We start from the raw sequence: 22730 nt of genomic DNA, 5'->3' as shown, positions 1-22730 counted from the left end.
GCTATCTAGTGAGGTGGCATGCTGCACGCACCAGAATCTTGTCCTCCACTGTCCTATCAGTTCAATACTAAATTTCCCAGAAATGAATCTCAAGACTGTTTACAGCAACTATTTCATTCAGATAATGTGGCAATTTTTCTGACCAACACTTACCTTCCTGGTTATACCCCATTCAACACAGAGACTGCCTGGAGAAAACTAGAGTGTAGCTCCTTTGATACTCTGTGCCCCAAGTTGAAAACCATTTTTTAAATTTATTTTAAAAATTTTGTTTAAGAGACAAAACAGATGAACATAAGGGAAGAGAAACAAAAATAATATAAAAACAAGAAGGGGGACAAAACATAAGAGACTCTTAATATGGAGAACAAACAGAGGGTTACTGGAGGGGTTGTGGAAGGGGGGATGGGCTAAATGGGTAAGGGGCACTAAGGAATCTACTCCTGAAATCATTGTTGCACTATACGCTAATTTGGATGTAGATTTAAAAAAATAAAATTTAAATAAAATTTAAAAAAAATTTGTTTAAAGTTTTATTTATTTATTTTGAGATACACAGAGAGTGCATGACTGGGGAAGGGCAGAGAGAGGGAGAGAGAGAATCCTAAACAGGCTCTGCACTGCCATTGAGGAGCCTGACGGCAGGGCTGTAACTCACAAACCATGAGATCATGACCTGAGCTGAAATCAATAGATGGACACTTAACCAACTGGGCCACCCAGGTGCCCCAAGCTGAAAACCATTTTAATTGTACTCTAATCTTATTTCACAAGGGTTCTGCGGTAACTTACAAGCAACATTCTGATAAATAAGTTAAGGGGAATTAAGTGTTGTGGAAGGTAGCACAGCCTTCCACGTGGAAAGAATATGAGCTTTGGAGCCACGAAGATCTACTGGGTTCACGTTTTACTTCTAGTCCTTAGTTGCCCTCATTTTAAAGGACAGAAGCCATAATATTAGCATTCTGCCTTACATTGTTGATATATTTAAGTTTTTAGTTATTTTAAAATATAAACATCTTGAGAACAGGAAGTACATTTTATATATCTCTGTATCACTCACATCATATCCACATAGGTGTTCAACAGATATTTAACTAATATGGAATAGATTTTATTATTATTTTTTATAGTAAGCTCCCTGCCCAGCATGGGGCTCAAACTCACGACGCTGAGAGTTACATGTTCTACTGACGGAGCCAGCCAGATAGCCCTAATATGGAATAGATTTTAATATATCAGATAAAACTCCTAATAAGTGCCCTTGCTTCCAGATTCCACTCCCTAAAGCACCCTCCCCCTCAACTACAACTAGCTTACCTTTATCAAAAGACACATCTGATTTTGTCCAATTCCATTTTAAAACTTTCCCAAGGCTCATAGCCTTTAAGAAATTAAGGGAAAGTCTCTGCCCAAACCAGAATTTATCTCATCCTACCCTATCTCTTATAACTCAGGCCCACTTCTGAATTACTGAAGCTCCTGGAATGTTCTTCCCATGACCCTAACATGCTCCTCTTTAATAGGCTAACGTCTACCAGTCATTCAGGTCTCAAAAGCCACAGTTCCTCAACTCTTAACATAGTTAGATGTCCTGCCTCCCTAACTTGATAATACACCCAACTTACCATCTAATACTGAATATGTACTAGAAATGTATCTACTATCTACTATCTAGTATCTACTAATACTAGAAATGTTTATTCTGCTTCTCCAATTATCTGTAAACTTTTTGGGGACAAGGGTCACACTGTACTGAGTTTTATATGCACTGTTTATCATAGTTACTGACATATAAAACACCTTTAATTAATATTTATTGAACTTAATGATAAAGTCCAATGTTCTCAAAATCATTAGTTTCCAATTTGATAATATAATCATGTTTATTTCCCTGTCTATAAATAATTTTTGGGGGAAAAAACCATAGCTGCCTAGTAGGTTAAAGAAAAAGATTCTGGTGCCTTATTCTGTACATACATTTATTATGACAAAGAAGACAAAATGAACATTATTACTTTCAAAGAACAGAGAAAATATTTCACAAGAACTTGTTATTATCAGGGGACCTGCTTTGTGCTGGCCTCATCCCCAGAAAAGAGAAGGCATTTATAAACATGGAAAGAAAGAAGGTGAGAAAAAATCCTGGAGTATTAGACTGGAATTGGAAGTACAGGGACGAACTTATGGTTTTATAAAATATACACCTAGATACAGAAAAAATTATGGATATATATGTATGTATTACATATGTGTGCATGTATGCAAACCATACTTGCGTAGTCACACATTTCCTAGTCCCTATAAGTAACGATACCCCAGAAAGCAAGAGCACACTAAGCCCCTAAATCTTTTTTAATTTTCTTTAATGTTTTTATTTATTTTTGAGACAGAGAGAGACAGAGTATGAACAGGGGAGGGGCAGAGAGAGAGGGAGACACAGAATTCAAAGCAGGCTCCAGGCTCTGAGCTGTCAGCACAGAGCCTGAAACGGGGCTCGAACTCACGGACTGTGAGATCATGACCTGAGCTGAAGTCAGACACTTAACCGACTGAGCCACCCACATGCCCCTAAGCCCCTAAATCTTTGTTTTTAAATACCATCTTTTACAAAAACAAACAACAATGACAAAGACCAAACAGGGCTCCTTGGAGATATGGCTGATTCCAGGGCTAGACCAGGCAAAGTACAGAATGAACAAGGAACAGCATGTTCTGCCAGAAATGCAGAATGAATGAGATGGGAGAATGATAAATAGGCAAATAAGCCAGCTTGAAGGGGCTCCCATGGGTTAAGTCAGGAACAATTTAAACAGCAAAGTAAGTAATAATAGTAACAAATCACAACAAATTAAATAAAATTGAAATCCATGAGTCCTTACTGATTTAATACACAAATGGGGGAGAAAGGAACGTTCCACCTTACAAAAAAATACCAACTAATACAAGTAGAAGGAATAATAGAAATAGAGGAATATCATTTGGCAATCATCATGTAAGTGGTTAATTAAGGTGAGAGCCTTCACTGATACCCACATTAAGGCTAGTAGTACAGATGTCTGATGAGAAACAAGATGCTGGCATAATTTTGGAATACCTCTCCACAAATACTGATCAAATGCAAAAGGATTTCAATATGATCAAGGTTTTAATCACCAACAGTGGCAAGGTTTGACATCATATGCCTCTGGATGCAATGCACTAAGAAGGGGACAGACCTATTTCTGTGGTATTCCTGGCCAGGAATGCATGAACTGATTGGAGTCATGAGGAAATATTACACGAACCTAGGCTGAGGGTCATACAGAATGTAGGGCCTGTGCTTCCTAAAACTGTCAAGGACAGGAAAGACAGGGAAAAATGAGGCTGAAGAAGTCTGAAGAAACATGACAACTAAATGTAAAATGTATTCCTGAACAGAATCCTGGACCAGAAAAGAATGAGATATTGCTTGGATTGTCAATGAAATATAAACTGGTTCTTTGCACTAGATGGTAGTGTTGTACCAATGCTTATTTTCTGATTTAGAGGGTTATATGTTGGTTATATAACAGAGTAACTTGTTTTTGAAAAATAGACACTATAGTGTTTACAGGTGCTGGGACAGCATATCTGCTGCTTGCTCCAAAATGTTTAGAAAAAGACTAATACAGGATAAATATATATATATATATTTTTACACACATATATACACACGTATGTCGCATTATGTATGGAAACAGAGGACCGGCAATAAAAGAAATGCAGTAAAATATTAACAATGGTGAAATGTGAGGGAAGGGAATATAGGAGTTCTTTGCTATCTTCTGGCATCTTTCTGCAAGTCAGAGAAAGTTACCTTTTCTGTAAATCACTTTTTTCTGCCAGAGGCCAGAAAACAGAATAAAAACCCTGGCCTAATATGTTTATTTACATACTTTCCTTTATAATACTCTGAGGGGATAGGTTAAGAAGGAGGACAATGTTTTTAGGCTTATTTGGAAAAGAGCATCATTGAGTTTTTAAATGAAGTTTCCTCTCTTCGTGGATTTTCAACAGGCATTTTACAGTTCAATGAAGAAAGGAATCTTGACTTACTCATCTTTATGGTCCTAACACCTAATGCATTTATAATTTAGTCACTATTATATACCGGAACAGGAATTCTCAACATTGTTCTAATCAGAAAACAGTGACCTGAGTAACAAGAATTCTGCTACACAGAAAGGGAAAAACTGTCTATGTCAAGTGAAAATATGTCTGAGAACAGGAAAACAGCAAGGATTATCTTTCTTAGGAACTTGAAGGAGGATTATCTGCTCTATAGTCCTAAAAACAGAAGAATGTGTAACCAGTAGCAAAGGCCTTAACTTAAAGAATGGCAAACTGCTGGGAGTTTATGGTAAAAACAAACCAAACCAAACATACAAACAAAAACAGAATAAAATGTTTAGAATAGAAGTGAGGTTTTTGGAGAAAACAATGGACAGTGGAAGATCATCTTTAAAAAAAAAATGTGAGGGTGGGACGTGTGGGTGACTCAGCTGATTAAGCATCTGACTTCAGCTCAGGTCATGATCTCATGGTTGATGAGTTTGAGCCCTGCATCAGGCTCTGTGCTGCCAGCACAGAAGCTGCTTCAGATCCTCTACATCTCTCTCTTTCTCTGCCCCTCCCTGCTTGTGTGCACGCTCTCTTTCTTTCTCTCACAAAAATAAAAACATTAAAAAAAAAACCCTTTTTTTTAATGTTAGGAGAGTCTTGGTGGCTCAGTAGGTTAAGCATCAGATTCTTGATTTCAGCTCAAGTCACACGGTCTCACAATTCAAGAGACTGAGCCCCGTGTCCCGTGTTGGGCTCTGCACTGACCATGCAGAACTTGCTTGGTATTCTCTTTCTCCCTCTCTCTCTGGCCCATTTCTCATTTCTCAAAATAAATAAATAAATAAACATTAAAAAAAAAAGTGAGACTTTGGAAAATGATTAGATAGAACTATATTAAATCATTAGGATAAACCATATATATTTAAAGATTTTTAAACCTGAAGGAATACATTTTCACTGAAATGTATTCAAACCTTCAAGACATCAGACAGTTGTCAAAGTTAAACTCAAAACTTAAAAAGCTGAATAGATTTCATATAGCTCAACATCCTATCTTTCCTGGAGAATTTTTTTGGTACATTTTATAAGCTGTTGATCCCATTGCTAAACTAGAAGAAAAAAGAAGTTATGTACCTGAAGATCTGTAATACGATTAACCATAATGAACTTCCAAATTATCTTTTCGAAGGTTTCAATAACTACTGAAAATTATATTTATAGTACATAACTCATCTGCTTTAGAAAATAAAAGATATTAATACCTTATGAAATGAGAATTTTTCTATTCAAAGCATTAGAGAATTAAAAATTGCTATATCTATATTACAACTTCTTTTCCTGATAGAGGAATCTAGCATATTACAAGTAAAACAACATTCAGTATTACTATAAATCAGAATCTGTATGGTTTTTAAATGGAGATAAAACACTTCTTATGACTATTATACGAATTGAATGAAATTATGTATATAAAGCATTTAGCATGGTGGCTAGTGTGAGTCAAGCACTCAGTAAATGGCATTAAATGTGTTTATTCTCATAGAAATGATGTGAAACAACCCTGAAATATGGTGAAGTGACTTCAAAACCTATTAGAGATGTCTATAAAGGCATATGGATAGAATCTAGACTGACAAATTCGATAAGGAAAGGAATTCTTACTTAAACTTGTAGTCCCAGAATCTAACAGTGCCTGGCACACATAGTAGGCATTCAATAAAGGTTTACTGACATGAAGTGAATATGAAAGGAAGTTATCTGTAAAAGAAAAAAAGAGGTAGCCTGAGATTGTCTGAAAAATAAGCTTACAGTCCAAGAATTACTATTCCCTAAGCAAGTCACTTTGAGAAAGTAAAGAAAATACAGAAACATTTTTAGAACCATGCATAGAAACTCCTCTGACTGGCCTTTTAAATAATAACAGAGTCACTCTCAAGTCTGTTTTGGCAAATGTGTCACATATGAAGTCTAATATTATAGAAAAATATTTTTAGGGGCGCCTAGTTTGCTTAGTCAGTTGGGCAGCCGACTACAGCTCAGGTCATGAACTCACCGTCTGTGAGTTCGAGCCCGCATTGGGCTCTATGCCGCGAGCTCAGAGCCTGGAGCCTGCTTCCAATTCTGTGTCTCCCTCTCTCTCTGCCCCTTCCCTGCTTGCTCTCTGTCTCTGTCTCTGTCTCCCTCACAAAAATAGTAAACATTAAAAAAATTTTTTTAATAAAAATAAATAAAAAAAGAAAAGTATTTTTAAATTTCATCTAAATAACTGTTGTATCCATCCTCAAAGAGTGAAAAAGCACCCACGGCACTGAGAAATATTTTCTAAATTCCATTCAAGGAGAATCAGATAAGCTTAATTCAAGTTTTTCCATCTATTTATACAGAAAAATTACCTCGGAACTTTTACTTACAAGTACATTGTAAATATACATATTTCACTTTCACAAATTCATCTTGAAAATCAATTGTCAAAAGTGACCAGTGCTACCGGAATACAAAAGAGTAGCTAACGAACTTTTCTCCCTTGTCTCAGCAGCCACCTGTTAGAGCTCATCCTGATGGCACAATCTGCAAGGTTTTGCAACATTTTCATACTGAAAACTCTAAATTCTCAGTGCAGCTGGCAAAGAGAAAAGTATAATACGAAAATACAATCCTATCTTCCCCACTCTATTTCCAAAGATAATAGGAATCAATAGACTTTTTTTTAAAAAAAAGGCTTTTCTAAGTTATGGCCCATCACCTCACTTTTATTTGGAAACTGATCAATTTTATGCAAAGCAAATCACGTCTTTAATAATACACTCAGTGCTTGATTCTGAAACAAGCCAGTAAAGTACACTTCTAGACAGACAGCTGGAGCTACATCTCCTGAGCCTACTTCAAACTAAAATCTGTGAACAATGTGAAGTTACAAATCAAATAATAATCCAAAATCAATTGCTGGAAGAAGGTTTTGAAAACGACAATAAAAATCATCATTAAACACATCTACCTTTCCTAACAAAATGACTATGTCTTCAGGAAAAAAAAATGACAAAGCTACCAGTTTACATCACAGAACAGTTTACAGAATAGTAACAAGGAACCTGCAATATGCAGAGAAAAATTATTCTTAAATTATTATTTGCTTCCTGCAGTGCCCTGTAAAGTGTCAAAAGCATGAAGGCCACTGACAATATTACAATTATTTTTTCATCTAATTTCTGGAAAGTTCTGCAGTGGCAGTTTAGAAAGCAAACTAAATTTTGAAGAGAAAAAATGCTTAGCCGGAAATCTGGAAATAAACATTTCGTTTATTTTTTACACTAAGAAGCAGTAAGGTCATAGGGGCCAAAATGTGTAATATCTGTAGGTGGCTGATCCAAATCAGTAAAAATGGGTCTCTCTGGAATTAAGGACTTAAAATAATATCTTACCAATACAATCTGACATGATCTTTAAAAATCACTTTTTTTAATCACTGACAATGCAAAACTTTCCAATACAAAATTTATTTCAACAAACACAAACACATACTTCATAAATTCAGAACTAAATGTAAATCCAAAACACTAAAAATTAAAGACATGAAAAAACATATTTGAAACATCAGACTTTTGTTTTTACGTTCATTTCTTAGATCTACTAGCAAAGCTCTTCTGGAAAGGGTCTTCATTCCAATACAAGATTGTTTAATATGCAAATTCCGTGTGAATAGAGCTTTTGAGACTAATTCTTAAAACCTCCTTAGGAGATGCTTAATTACAGCTGTAGTTCCAATCTCCTGCGACTCAAACAGTAATGCACAGAAAAGAGCCTATACACAGTTACGGTGAGGAATGAAGGTCCAGGAGAGACCCATCCTTTTGTTTTGGTGGCAGACGCTGCAAAAATAAAGGTCCAATAGAGCTATCTGCACCTATCCCCACCCATCACAACCCTACAGAGCACTTTCACCCATCCACTCAAGACCCTCTAGCTCACGAGATTTGCCCAACCCGTGGCTTTCCACGTCTGAAAGGATGGGCGGGGGAGGCTGCGAGGTCTGGGATACAGATAGAAAAAGGGGGAGAACACAGATCTTTGAGGACAGAGGGACAAGGAACTGCATCTGGACGAGGATGGGACGTGCCACGGAGACTTGCAAATTCACTGGGAGAAAAGCCCCATGGGACCAACAGAGGCTGTTGCCTATTCAAGGATGGGGACAGGCGGAGGTACAATCCTCCACAAGAGGAAGGAGACACATTTGTAAGAGACCCGGGAGGGCGTGGACTAGGCAGCGCCGAACTCAGAGCCCAAAAAGGATTGAGATAATCTCAAACACATTCGTATGGTGAAGCTGAGACTTACGGTTACTTCCCGGGCTGAGGATAAGGGTCAGGTGGACCCCGAAGCTCTGCAGTTCTGCCAAAGCCGTGGCCGCCTCAGCCTCTCGCGCCGAGCAGGTGACCTCAGGTACCCTCCCGCCCCACCCACCCAGGCGGGTGCCCCCTCCTCGCCGGCCGGAGTGCGCCGGGCAGAGGCTGCTGGGGCCGAGGGTGCGCACTAGAGGCCCGCGAGGAACGCTGCGTGAGACGGAGGCACCCGCGACGAGGCTCAGACTGGGCGGGCGCCCCCCATCCCTCTCTGGCCGCCTCGCCGCCTCACTCAAGAGAGGGGAAGAGGGGGCGGTGGCTTTTGCCTCCGCCTCGCGGTCAAGTCCGGCTCATGCTCCAGCCTTGCACGCGCGCACGCAGCCTGGGCCGCCCTCCTCCCCACCCCCGCCTCCGGCTCAGCAGCTAGCGTGCCGGCCGCTGCCACCCCCGTCCTCCAGCCGCCGGCACCACCAGCACCAGACAGCCCGCAGCCCCAGCGGGAAGCAGCAGGAACGGCAGCAGCTAACCCGTCGACCCGGAAGCTTTTCCGTCGCCAACCGCGACGCTGCGAGGCGCATAAACCCGGAAGTGATTTTCTCGCCCCGGTAGCGGCGATATGGAAATCAAAGGCTTTTGAAGACCTGGAAACCCTTACTTTCGGGAGAGTGTGATATGGTGCTGAGGTCCGAGTAGAGGGAAGGCCAGTAAAGAACTAGGCGGCAAGAGTTTCTCCGAGTCCAGAGACTCGAGCGCTTGAGGCGCATTTTGGGAAGAGCGGCCGAACACTCCAGGAGGCTTCTGGTGGCTACGGAGGGTTTTCCTGTCACAGGAAGTTAGGCCTGGCTGCTGGGAAAGAGAAGGAAGGAGGAATGAGAAAGCGGTGACAGCACCCCGCCCCGCAGGTGACTGTCCCACCCAGTGAGTTGAATGTAGAGGTCCTGGAAGTGCTCGGCCGCCCGCACGGGTGAGACGAGGAGGAGCGAGAACCAGATTCCCGCGAGGGAAAACAGAGGTGGGAGGCTGAACTACCTCCACATCTAGTTTCTCCAGGCAAGGAATTTATTTCTTAAAAGTAGTAACAAAGAGGCCAGAGCCACTTCTGGGGTGGCAGCTCTTTGAGCAAAGAGACGTGCACGTCCTTTCCCGGTAGTGGACGTTGGGTGGTGGCGGAGGAAAAATCTGGCAGAATGTTGGAGATTTTGTTTTTGTTTTTGTCATTTCGGGGAGGCGATTCACAACTTGTCATTCCAGCTCATCTAACCTCTTAACACTTCTATCTTTTGAGGCTTTGGGCTTTCTCTGCTTTTTATTTATGGTGTATTTATCTTCAAAAGAAATCATTGATCTAGCTGGCCTAACTCAGGATCTCACTCCCATTCCCTTCTGACTCGCTTAGAGAACTTGTGCGCCTTCACAATTTGTTTGCAAATGCTTCTTTCTCTTTGAATCTATAGTCTCTTAACTGCCTTGGTGGCCTCATCTTATTTGGGGGAAATGACAAAAATTCAAATATGTTTTCAAAAAAGTATAAAAACGATTCATTCCATTATCTTCTCCAGCCCTCACACCATGCTTTACTGTTAGTTGGTTCACCTAAATATTGGGTTGCAGAACTATAGTGGCAGCTGATACACAGCATATTTAGTACACTATGTATGAAATTATGCTCCCCCAAATAACCTTAAGTAACACTGGTGTTCACTGTAGGATTTCATTTGGTTCCCAATGTCAGTATTACTTAGTTCCTTCTGTATTAGCCATATTTAGTGTAATTGCCTTCAAAAGCAATTTGAAGATTATTAAATATCTTAAGTTACAGAACGGAATGCCACTTAACAGAAAGAAAGTCTTTGAAAATTATCAGTGACACTTGTTGACCTTGATAAGTGATGATTAGAATTGGTGGGAGGGACAAGGAGAAAGCAAGCTTACTTAGAAGTAGCACCAATGGCTATTTTCTGTTCTACTTTATTAATAATTCCTCTCTTTTTAGCAAAAGGATGAGATTTCTATGGTCAATAAATCCCTATGGAGGAATTCTTACTGATAATTTAGTTGCCATCTCTTCTCTTTAACGTTATAATGCTATAAAATAGTGAATTGTTCCAAGAGAATAGGGAAGGGTCAAATAACTTAGCTACTCTACCTCAGCTTTTTTCCTGTAACATGGGGATAACAGTAATAATACCTATTTCATCAGGTTTAGGGGGGAACAATGAATTAATGTATGTAAAGCATTTAACATAATGTCTAGTACATAGTAAGCATTGTAAGTGTTATTCACATTATTTTAAAAACATATTAAGCGTTATATTGAGAAAATGAAAGCAACAAAACCTAAGGACAACTTGATAAAATCACTTTGGCTGGTGGGGATAAAAAATATGCTTTCTCAGTGATTTTCAACTATGTGAATAGAAACATTTTGTGGGTTTGGCTTGGTTTGGTTATTTCAAGTTGACGGGAGTTAAACAAAAGATTGAGAAACATTGTTTAAGGATGAAGAAAGGGGATCATTTTCTGTCTCAGGAACATTTTACAGAGACATAACGTGACATCCCAATTTTTGGTTTTTACTTATGAAGGTATACTTTCTGATCACTGCTGGTAATTTCCTTTTTTTTTATAAGTGAAATGTTTTATTACTTCTTTTAATTTAATTTTCTTTTTAAATTTACATCCAAGTTAGTTAGCATATAGTGCAACAATGATTTCAGGAGTAGATTCCTTAATGCCCCTTACGCATTTAGCCCATCCCCCCCCTCCCATAACTCCTCCAGTAACCCTCTGTTTGTTCATATTTTGAAGTCTCTTATGTTTTGTCTCCCTCCCTGTTTTTATATTATTTTTGCTTCCCTTCCCTTATGTTCATCTGTTTTGTCTCTTAAAGTTCGCATATGAGTGAAGTCATATGATTTTTGTCTTTCTCTGACTAATTTCACTTAGCATAGTACCCTCCAGTTCCATCCACATAGTTGCAGATGGCAAGATTTCATTCTTTTTGATTACTGAGTAATACCCCATTGTATCTATATACCACATCTTTTTTATCCATTCATCCATTGATGGACATTTGGGCTCTTTCCATACTTTGGCTGTTGTTGATAGTGTTGCTATAAACATTGGGGTGCATGTGCCCCTTTGAAACAGCATACCTGTATCCCTTGGATAAATACCTAGTAGTACTATTGCTGGTTTGTAGGGTAGTTCTATTTTTAATTTTTTGAGGAACCTCTATACTGTTTTCCAGAGTGGCTGCACCAGTTTGCATTCTTACCAGCAATGCAAAAGAGATCCTCTTTCTCCACATCCTCACCAACATCTGTTGTTAGCCTGAGTTGTTAATGTTAGCCATTCTGACAGGTGTCAGGTGGTATCTCGTTGTGGTTTTGATTTGTATTTCCCTGATGATGAGTGATGTTGAGCATTTTTTCATGTGTCATTTGGCCATCTGGATGTCTTCTTTGGAAAAGTTCATGTCTTTTGCCCATTTCTTCACTGGATTATTTGTTTTTTGGGTGTTGAGTTTGGTAAGTTCTTTATAGATTTTGGATACCAACCCTTTATCTGATATGTCATTTGCAAATATCTTCTCCCATTCTGTCGGTTGCCTTTTAGTTTTGCTGATTGTTTCCTTCACTCTGCAGAAGCTTTTTATGTTGATGAGGTCCCAGCAGTTCATTTTTGCTTTTGTTTCCACTGCTGGTAATTTCTACTAGCGTGTACTTTGTAAACTGGTAAGTCATCTTGTCAACTTTGACTTCTGCTTACTAAATTTGCAATACCCATATTCACATACTGAATCTTCTCTTCTTCTCCGGCGTAAAAGGCTCTAGTTTGTTCATCTGTACTCAATATAGCAAATGTTTTTTTTTTTAAGTTTATTTATTTTGAGAGAGAGAGTCGGGGAGGGGCAGAGAGAGGGAGAGACAGAATCCCAAGCAGGCTTTGTGCTTTGGATCCTCTGTCCCCTTTCTCTCTCTGCCCCTCTCCAGCTTGTTCTCTCTCTCTCTCTCTCTCTCTCTCTCATAAATAAACCTCTGTCTCCCTCCCCACCCCCCCGTCTCACTCTCCCATAAATAAACCTAAAAGAAAATCATTCCTTTGGGGAAAAAAAAAAGTATTTTTGATGTTTTGTTAAACAGAACTTTCTGGAATAGCAAAGAAATGTAACAAGCCTGCCCATGGGGACTAAATGGCATTTGTACACCTCCCCTTTTCCAAAGTGAAAACCAGAAATGCCCCTACATGCTTTCAAATGATCCCAGGTAGGGTACCACCCTTAGTTGAGAACCACTTCTATATATTTGTAAGACCTTATCGCTTGGAACATTATCAGTTATACCTAAGCATTTTTCAGAATAGAACGAGCCATAACAAAATGTCACCTATTTCCTATACTTAGTCACTTGAACTTTTATCTAAAACTCAGTCTAAACATATTACTAACTGTAGTTATACCTTTCTCTATTATTTTTTAGCTCAAGTTATTCTTTTCCAGTCCCTCTGCATGTGTTTCTGCCTTAGCAGTTTTGCCTTGATATGTTAACAACTTTTGTTCTTTTCCTAACTTAATTAAGCCTTTGTTTTCTTTTTTCATGTCACTGAAAATGTGTGTATTTAAAATATTCAAGTATGAATATTTCTTGAAAATCAATTTTTAGAATCTTTGGAGGATATGTTAACATTAAATGATATAAAAACAAAATACCGTAACCCTCATGGTTGTGCCTTTTTTCAATTACATCACATTTGTTTATGTTTTAAAAGGTGAGTGGACTGTGTAGTACTATATATTCCAGAGAAATTATGAGCATTAATAAAGCATTTTCCTAGATTTTTAAAAATGTTTATTTATTTTTGAGGGAGAGAGAGAGAGAAAGAGACATAGAGTACGCATGAGGGAGGGGCAGAGAGAGAGGGAGACACAGAATCTGAAACAGGCTTCAGGCTCTGAGCTGTCAGCATAGAGCCCATCGTGGGGCTTGAACCAACGAACTGTGAGATCATGACCTGAGCCAAAGTCAGATGCTTAACCGACTGAGCCACCCAGGTGTACCCCTCCCCATTTTTTTAATGGAAGTTTATAAGCACAGGAATTGATTATTTTATATTGTGTCTAGAAGATTAAGGATTACTTGATTTCTCTTTTAGGTGCTTAACAGAAAAAAAGGTTTGTGTAATTATGCTACATGTTATACAATGTATTCACAACACAGTGTCTTTTTTTTTTTTTTAAACAACCAAGAAAGTGCTTGAAATTCAAATACTTTTTGGAAATTCACCAGTGGATACTTAAATTAGTCTGGGGAAAAGGTGTCTGTGTGCACACAAGCATGTGCATGTGCATGTGTAAAATACATATTTGGAAGAAAAAGTTGGAGTTATCTAGGGAATTGATAATGGAAGTGGAAAAGATTCTTAAATCATCATCAGAAAGATTTTATCAACTGACCAAGTGTTTTTGATTCTGCAATAGGCATCTCCAAAGAAAATTTGTAAGGTATATTTTAGCTAATCCAAATGTCAAATATCGAAGTTCTTTCTAAAGATTTTGGAGAGAATGTCAATGGCAACTGCCTATTTCCAGCTTCCAAGCTTTTAACAATATGACATTTACTGGTGTAATTTATAGAAAATAAGTGTGTAGAATTCTGAATTATTATCTCAGGTCATTATTTGCTTAGTATTTATAAGACATTTTATAATCTTTTTTTTTTTTTTTTTTTTAGGTCCAAAAGGCAGATTCTTACACAGTTTAGACATACAAAATTATTATCTCCATTAGATTTTTTCACAGAAAAGGAAAAAAGGAACATGAGAAAATCTTAAAATTATAAGCTAAGATTTTGAATAGTTCAGTGGTAAGATCATCATCTCTGGTTTGCCTTTTAGGTAGTATATATATTCTAAGATAGAAAAATAAACACGTTATTTTTGAAATTGTTTTTCAAACTGATTATGTTGATTATGTGTTTTTTAGTATTTCAGAGGATTTCTGTTTGTTTGTTTTATAAAGCAATGGGAAATCCAGAAAACATAGAAGATGCATATGTTGCTGTTATTCGTCCAAAGAATACTGCCAGTCTCAATTCTCGGGAATACAGAGCTAAGTCCTATGAAGTGAGAACAAGTTACTAACATTTGATTTGCTACCATTGAATGTCATTTTTGGTTATTTTCATTTACATATATAGTCTCCTCATATCCTCTGAATTTTGGTTGACAACCTAGATCTTGGAAAAGTAGAACTGATGCTTCTAAAATCTCTGCTCCTCACCGTCTGCTTATCTGTTGCATGCCTTGTGACCATTTTTTAATTGATAGGTGTAAATTATTAGATATTAAAGGCAGTCATTTGTGTTTTCTTTATAATGTATAGATTTAATTTTTAAAAAGTACAATTTATGAAATGACTCTAAAAAATTAAAAAAAACATTGCAAAAGTCAGCTTATTCCAAGTTCCAATGTAAATATTGTTCTTGGTTATTTCCCCAAAGAACTCTTTTTTAACAGTTCATTTTAAAATATCTTTTTAACTTTAGTTAAAGTTTTAGGCAATTAAGTTACTTCTCTGTAGTCCGGAATTGTATTACATATACTAATAAACGTGATTGAGGCCAAAAAAAACCCAACAACAACAAAACCTAAAACAGAATTATCTCTTCTATGTGACAGATTCTAGGCATCATAAAATACTTCTAACTCCAGCTAATTTCTCTAGCTTAAATTGCTTTCTTAAGGTTAGTTATCTGAAACCTATTAAAGGATATTGCAGAGGTTCTCAGGAGGTTGCTGCTTCAGTAATGCTCTGGCTTACCAGTTCTCAATCCTGAATGTACTGTTGAATCACCTGGGGAACTTTAAAACTTTCACTACCAGGGCCCCACTCCCCACACATGCTGATTTAATAGGTCTGGGATGAAGCTAGGAATTGCTATTGTTTTAAAAGCTTCCCAGGATATTCTAATATGAAGCTAGGGTTAAGAAAGACTGTTGGCTTATTATAATCTAGGGCAAGTAAATTTTATTTTAAATTTTAATATTTTTCTCATCTAAGATTTTGTTGCATGAAGTTCCCATTGAAGGACAGAAAAAAAAGAGAAAGAAAGTTTTATTGGAAACTAAACTTCAAGGCAACAGTGAAGTAACACAAGGCATATTGGATTATGTAGTAGAAACTACCAAACCAATTTCTCCTGCAAACCAGGGTATCAGAGGTAGGAAACTTTTTCTTTTCCTTTTCTTTCTTTGTTTTTTTTTTTTTTTTTTTAATACAGTTTCCTTCAACTGGTTGTGGAGAAAGATATTTTTAAAAATATATTAAGATCAATTTCTTTGGGTAGCCTGGATAGCTCAGTTTTAGAGTGTGTGACTCTTAATCTCAGGGTTGTAAGTTCGAGTCCCACATTGGGTTTAAAGATTACTTAAAAATAAATTTTTTATTTTTTAAAAAAATGTTTATTATTTTTGAGAGAGAGACAGGGTAGGAGCGGGGGAAGGGCAGAGAGAGAGGTAGACAACTGAATTTGAAGCAGGCTCTAGGCTATGAGCTGTCAGCACAGAGCCTGATGTGGGGCTTGAACCCATGAACTGTGAGATCATGACCTGAGCTGAAGTTGGACACTTAACTGACTGAGCTACCCAAGCGCCCAAAAATAAAATCTTAAAAAAAAAAAAAAAAAAAAATCAATTTCTTTTTATGTTCCTTTCCATTAAAAAAAAAGAAAAAAGCTTGAAAAAGACTCAGAAAACTTTTTTTAAGGTGTAGCAAAGCCCTTCAAGAAATAACTTGACTGTAATGTTCTTTTAAGTTGAAAAATATTTAAATAAGTTGCAGTGTTAATGATTTGTTCAGTAGAGATAGGAAACCAAGGGGTGTCTTGAAAACTAAGAGAAAATTCAAATCACTTTTACGAGAAATATAGTTCTCAATTTAAGTGTCTTTGAACTACAATTTTTATTTATAAGGAAGCTGTTTAAAAATTAACCAATTGGGGTATCTGGGTGGCTCATTCGGTTAAATGTCCAACTTCAGCACAGGTCATGATCTCGTGGTTAGTGAATTGGAACCCCATGTTGGGCTCTGTGCTGACAGGTTAGAACCTGGAGCCTGCTTCAGATTCTGTGTGTGTGTCTCTCTCTGCCTCTTCTTCACTCATGCTCTGTTTCTGTCTGTCTCTCAAAAATGAATAAATGTTTAAAAAAAAAAGTTACAAAAATTATAAACTATGTCCAAGATTCAGGCATTATTATTAAGAAGCTAAAGCCAATTTCAGTCAAACAGCTGTTGAAAACAGTTGTTGATGAGGTAAGGCATACCTCTCTGTGCCTTTTTTTTTTTTAAAGCTTATGCAGTGTTTTTTTTTTTTCTGTTACTCTGTCTAGAAATTGTCTAATTCATCTGTTTTCAGTAAAGAGACTATTTATGTTGCAGAGATAGGGTTGAATCCTGTGGTTTCAGTTATTAGTTATTTTGGGTATTTGTTGTCTAGAGACAGTTGAACTGTAAGCCTCTGATTCATAATTTTTAGAGTATTATTCACCATATTTTACCTTTTTTTTAATGTTTATTTTTGAGAGAGAGACAGAGACAGAGCATGAGTGGGAGAGGTGCAGAGAGGGAGACACAGAATTTGAAGCAAGCTCCAGGCTTTGAGCTGTCTCCACAGAGCCCGACGGAGGGCTTGAACTTGTGAACCATGAGATTGTGACCTGAGCCAAAGTTAGACGCTCAACCAACTGAGCCACCCAGGTGCTCCCATATTTTACCTTTCTAATAGGTAATCTCCCTAAGAGGGCCTGAAGGGTAGAGGCTCTAAGGCCTTACAACTCAGTTATAATAAGTTACTGCATAAATTTATAGATCTCTGATACATATTCTAAGTCCCTTAAAGAGATCTCCTTTCCCTAATCATCAGATTGATTTTTTAAAAAAATGATCTAGAAATTGATCTTAGCTAAAAAGGGGACTATCCTTGTTGGTGATGAAGGCACATAAAAGGCTCTTTTTGGACGCCACAAATTTGTCAGTCTTTTCTACCTTAGTCTTGAACTTCTCTGATAAATTTTCATCTAGACTTGTTCTACTGTTGCCAAATTGTTGTAATTATCAGGATTGATCCTGAGATCAAATTCCTGAGACATATATCCAGATCACATATTTGAGCTAAGACAGAGGAGTCATAATTTGTTATGTGAATTAGCCATACTCTGCCACTCCATCCATTCACCCAGAAGGGGGATGGAGTGGTGTCATTGTTAACAAAGATGTCCTCTGGCCCAGAGAAATGGGTAGTGCTTTTAGAAGATTTTCCAGGAGATGTAAAAAATTTTTTTAATGTTTATTTTTTGAGAGAGAGAGAAATGGAGAGAGAGAAACAGAGCATGAGCAGGGGAGGGGCAGAGAGAGAGGGAGACAGAATCCAAAGCAGATTCCAGGCTCTGAGCTGTCAGCACAGAGCCTGATGCGGGGTTTGAACCCACAAGCTGTGAAATCATGACCTGAGCTGAAGTTGGACGCTTAACCAACTGAACCACCCAGGCGCCTCTAGGAGCTTTTAATAAGAGAAATTAAAATGGCGAACTTTAACCAGCTAGTTATATTAGTTATAATAAGCCATACCACATCCTGACTATACTTTTTGTATTGAGTTTTCTAAATATATGAAATATTTTTGTAGAGTAAGAGGATTCCTTATACAAGCATCACATGTAAATCACAAAGACTTTATAATAGCAGTGGTTATACCTTAATTTTTTGTGCAGTGCTATATATCGTTTATAAAAGCACTTTCACACCTACTTATTAATGAAATTCTTAAAAAAATTTTTTTTAATGTTTATTTATTTTTGAGAGAGAAAGAGACAGAGCATGAGCAAGGTCAGGGCAGAGACAGAGAGGGAGACACAGAATCTGAAACAGGCTCCAGGCTCTGAGCTATCAGCACAGAGCCCAATGCAGGGCTCAAATTCGGGAATGGAGAGATCATGACCTGAGCTGAAGCTGGATGCCTAACTGACTGGGCCACCCAGGTGGCCTTTAATGAAATTCTTAAATTGGTCCTGTGAATTGGTATATGGTCATCTTCACATCTGTAAAATGGAAATGCAGACATAGGATAGTACTCGTTAAGGTCATACTCCCATTAGTGGAGGAGTTAGGACTAGAACCTTCATTTCCCAACTTGTAGTCAGTGCTTTTATTTTTTCCCCACAACAGATATCATTACATCTATCATTTGCAAAGTACGCAATTAAACAATGGATCAGAACTGGGTTTAGGGATGCAGCAAAATAGGAAAGATAAAGTGGGACAGGACCTCAAGCTAGACAAAAGAAATTGCCTCTGAAATTTATTAGATGTTACCCTCTATGTAACACTTATATTTTGTACACATGTCCAATTTGTAAAATAATTGGGGGCTATAATAATCACATATATTGACTCCAGTATTTTGTGAATAAATGAAGCTGCTTGAACTCTTAGATTATCTACCTGTCCATAGAAGGTATCCAGTCAGTCTTCCTACTTGGGTCAGGAACAAGTTTCTGTATCTTGGAGTGGGTAAATTGGAAGAGTTGACAAAAATCATGGCAAAGGTGTCCAGATGAGAGGTTTTAGAGGGCACGATTTGTAGGTTATTATTTATAGCCCCCTTGTGGCCAAATCTGGAAAAACACTAAGAATGGAGGTTACAATTCAGAATACAGTAGTAGTTTGTAGCCCAATCAGATTTTAATAAACACTGACATTGAGGGTGGAGGTTGAGTGTTAGCTTTAAGACTTTGCAACTTACATATACCACCCTCCTTATCCACCTGAGATCATAGTAAAATTCTTCCCATCTGTATCTCAGCTGAATGAGGAAGTACTGTATATGGCTCTTGACTGCAGGGTGCCTTGCTATTCAGCTGCTCTGTCAGTCTTTAGCAGGACAGTTTTCTTTGCTATACATAGGAAGCTTCTCTTTTAGTCAAGACCAGGACCATGAATCTACTGGTTGATTGTGCACAGAATAATTTGCATTATTATCAGGATTAAAATTTTTCATTAGGGCATATAATAAAATTGGCTGTTTTTATATTTTAACTCCTTTTAATGCTGCCTTTTAAAAAATTTTCTAGTTCTCAAAAAATAAAAAATGGGATAAACTAAAAAAACAAAATCTTAACATATAGAGAACAAATTAGTTGTTACCAGAGGGGAGGTAGCTAGGGGGTATGGGTGAAATAGGCGAAGGGGATTAAGAGCACTTATCCTGATGAGCATTAAGTAATACATGATATTGTTGAATTCCTATATTATATACCTGAAACTACTACAACACTAGATGTTAACTACATTGGAATTAAAGTATTTTTTTCTAATTCTCAAGGTAATTTATAAAATTTAAAAGACCTTTTTTTTTTTTTTTTTTTTAATCAAATGGTTAGGAAAACGAGTGGTCCTAATGAAGAAATTTCCTCTGGATGGAGAGAAAATTGGCAGAGAAGCAGCATTATTTATTGTTCCATCAGTTGTCAAAGGTAAAGTCTAAGATTTACCTTATGGATCTTTATATATTTTAGACACTAAGTTAAAATCTCCTGAGGAATTTAGGAATTTATATTCATAGTTACTATTCTAATATTGTTGTAAAATACGTATTTTTAAATTAGTAGAACTTAAAAAAAGATGTTTTGATTTCAAAGTAATATTCAGCCTTCTGGACTAAACAGTAATGTTTTTGTTTCTAGTTTTAAAAATAGAATACAGAAGTGAGGAAGGAAGCCATAATTGAAATAAAAAGTTTTCAGGTTATAAGGGATTTTTCAAAGGATATGACTAGAAATAGATATTTCATTATTTTGGAAAATTAACAGACTATCATCAGGACCTATCTGGCATAAGAAGGTGTTAATAACAGTTCTAAAATATTCTGCCCAACAAACAGTATCGGTATTATTTAAAGACTTTAGATCAAATGTAAAAATTTGAGCCCTTGACATCCTGGAATAATTGAAAAATTACTAAATTTCAATGCAGAACATGTAGCCTACTAATTTTGTGCTCTTGGGCAAATCACCTCTTTAAGCCTCAGCTCTGTTTGTAAGATGGGTATCTGCTCCTACCCAAGTTCATTGTGCTGGAAGAATTAATTAAGGTATTAGGTGTGAAGATCACTTTGGAAACTTTAGAGTACTACTCTCCTATAAGGCAGTAATAATACTGATGATAAATTAATGACCCAGTGGGGATATGCCATCAGCCTGCTGCTAACATAGTACTTACACATATTTTATTAGCCAGCTCTGGCATTCCAATTGTATATATTTTTTCCCAGTCATACTTAGACTAAGAAGTACAGTATTTTAAATGGTGTTGGAAATGTTATTAATCAGAGTTTTGCTACATTGTTAAGGAAGAAAACAAGGAAACAACTTCTGCAATCCTCTAAGAATATAGGTCTTCTAATTCCAAGTGGATAAGGTCACAGAACTGGTCATCAGTTTAATCAAGGTCTTCTAAATCCAAATCTAAAACAATTCATGTTACACTTAACTGTTTTTTTAATGAAAAATATGTTATTGTAAACCTTATATGTGATGACATTATTCATTTTTCTTTTTCAGATAATACTAAATATACATATACTCCAGGATGCCCAATTTTTTACTGCTTACAAGATATTATGCGAGTCTGTAGTGAATCCAGCAGTCACTTTGCTACACTTACAGCAAGGATGTTAATAGCCTTGGATAAGTAAGAAATACCACTAAAAATATTTTTTAATAAGCCAAATACAGCTTCATAGTAGAAATTAGTTCTGTTAGAACAGAAGCAAATAATATGTATGTAACACAATGTTAAGTTTTTGAAGTAAAATATAAAAATGAAAAGCTCCAAAGACAGGATTTTCCTGGTTTGCTTACAATGGGCTAATTTTTTTCCAAAAATGACAAAGACTGCCTGGATGAAGGATTAAGATTCCTTGATTTAAAACTAGATTTGGGTTTTTTTTTGTTTTTTTGTTTTAATTTTCAAGTTGAGTTAACCACTGCCTTTGTTTTCCCTCCTACTTTTATACGAGATCTCTTATTTCCATCTTTCCTCCACTGCAGTAGTTCAATAGAACTAATTATGTCTTTAAAAATAATTAGGAGTGCCTGGGTGGCTCAGTTGATTAAGTATCTGACTTCAGCTCAAATCATAATTTCACAGTTCATGGGTTCGAGCCCCGTGTCAGGCTCTGTGCTGACAGCTGGGAACCTGGAGCCTGCTTTGAATTCCGTGTCTCCCTCTCTCTGTCTCTCCCTTGCTTGTGTTCTGTGTCTCTCTCAAAAATAAACATTAAAAAAAAGTTGTTTTTTTAAACAGTTAAATACGCAATTGACTGAAGTTCTCTTTCTGTTTTCCCTAATGCTGGGCCAAATGGCTCCTCGAGTTGTTCTGACAGATTTAGTATTGAGTTACTCTGAGTGAGAGTAGACAAGAGTAAGTTAGACAAGTTGTTTAAACCTATCATGCCTTTGTCTTTCTGTAACAACAGAGCAAATGTCACCTACATCTCAATGGTTCAGATCTTAAAAGTACTTCATGTTTTTTGAAAGGCGTTTTATTATAATGGTATATGCATTTTTTAAAATTTAATTATTTTGAGAGAGACAGAGCACGAGTGGGGGAAGGGCAGAGAGAGAGGGAGAATCCCAAGTAGGCTCCATGCTATCAGTGCAGAGCCCCATGTGGGGACTGAACCTACGAACTGTGAGATCATGACCTGAACTGAAATCAAGAGTCAGATGCTCAGCCAACTGAATCACCCAGGTACCCTGGTATAAACATCTTTAAAAATAGTTTGCTGTGTCTATTAACAAAAACTTTTATTAATACTAAATGAAGTACTTAACACTAGTTAAAAATTATAAAAATCTGAATGTGATATTAGAATGTATCACACAATAGGGGGCACCTGGGTGGCTCAGCTAAGCATCTGAGTTCGACTCAGGCCACGATCTCACAGTTTGTGATTTCAAGCCCCACATTGGGCTCTCTGCTGTCAGTGTGGAGCCCGTTTCAGATACTGTCTCCTCACTCTGCCCCTCCCTAACTTGTGCTTTCTCTCTGTCTCAAAAATAAATACAAAAAAAAATTTTTTTAAAGGGGCACCTGGGTGGTTCAGTCAGTTACTGAACTTTGGCTCAGGTCATGATCTCACGGTTCGTGGGTTCAAGCCCCACGTTGGGCTCTGTGCTGACAGTTCAGAGCCTGGAGCCTGTTTCATATGCTGTGTCTCTTTCTCTCTGTCCCTCCCCTGCTCATGCTCT

General features: G+C 37.4%; 2 protein-coding genes across 7 annotated transcripts in view; one reads left to right on the top strand and one right to left on the bottom strand.

Annotated features, from left to right (window-relative positions):
* Positions 1-8914, bottom strand: part of ANKIB1 (ankyrin repeat and IBR domain containing 1) — a 142502-nt gene extending 133588 nt beyond the window's left edge. The window contains exon 1 of one of the 2 annotated variants that reach the window (XM_060632433.3): positions 8419-8914. The gene's annotated coding sequence lies outside the window, so the exon portion shown is untranslated. The remainder of the gene's footprint in view (positions 1-8418) is intronic. The other variant, XM_060632431.3, reaches the window with a different exon arrangement.
* A 75-nt stretch (positions 8915-8989) lies between these two features.
* Positions 8990-22730, top strand: part of KRIT1 (KRIT1 ankyrin repeat containing) — a 40976-nt gene continuing 27235 nt past the window's right edge. Inside the window, exons 1-5 of one of the 5 annotated variants that reach the window (XM_060632438.3) lie at positions 8990-9325; positions 14443-14546; positions 15484-15643; positions 19860-19952; positions 21039-21168. In XM_060632438.3, coding sequence (XP_060488421.1) covers positions 14445-14546; positions 15484-15643; positions 19860-19952; positions 21039-21168 — 485 coding nt within the window. In that variant the 5' untranslated portion in view covers positions 8990-9325; positions 14443-14444. Of the gene's footprint in view, positions 9474-14188; positions 14288-14440; positions 14547-15483; positions 15644-19859; positions 19953-21038; positions 21169-22730 lie in introns of those variants that run through there. The other 4 variants (XM_060632437.3, XM_060632436.3, XM_060632439.3 and 1 more) reach the window with 4 other exon arrangements.

Source organism: Panthera onca, chromosome A2 (genome assembly GCF_046562875.1).
Source record: "Panthera onca isolate mPanOnc1 chromosome A2, mPanOnc1 haplotype 2, whole genome shotgun sequence".
Classification (NCBI taxonomy): Eukaryota; Metazoa; Chordata; class Mammalia; order Carnivora; family Felidae; genus Panthera; species Panthera onca.
This window is presented reverse-complemented; position numbering and strand designations above follow the sequence as displayed.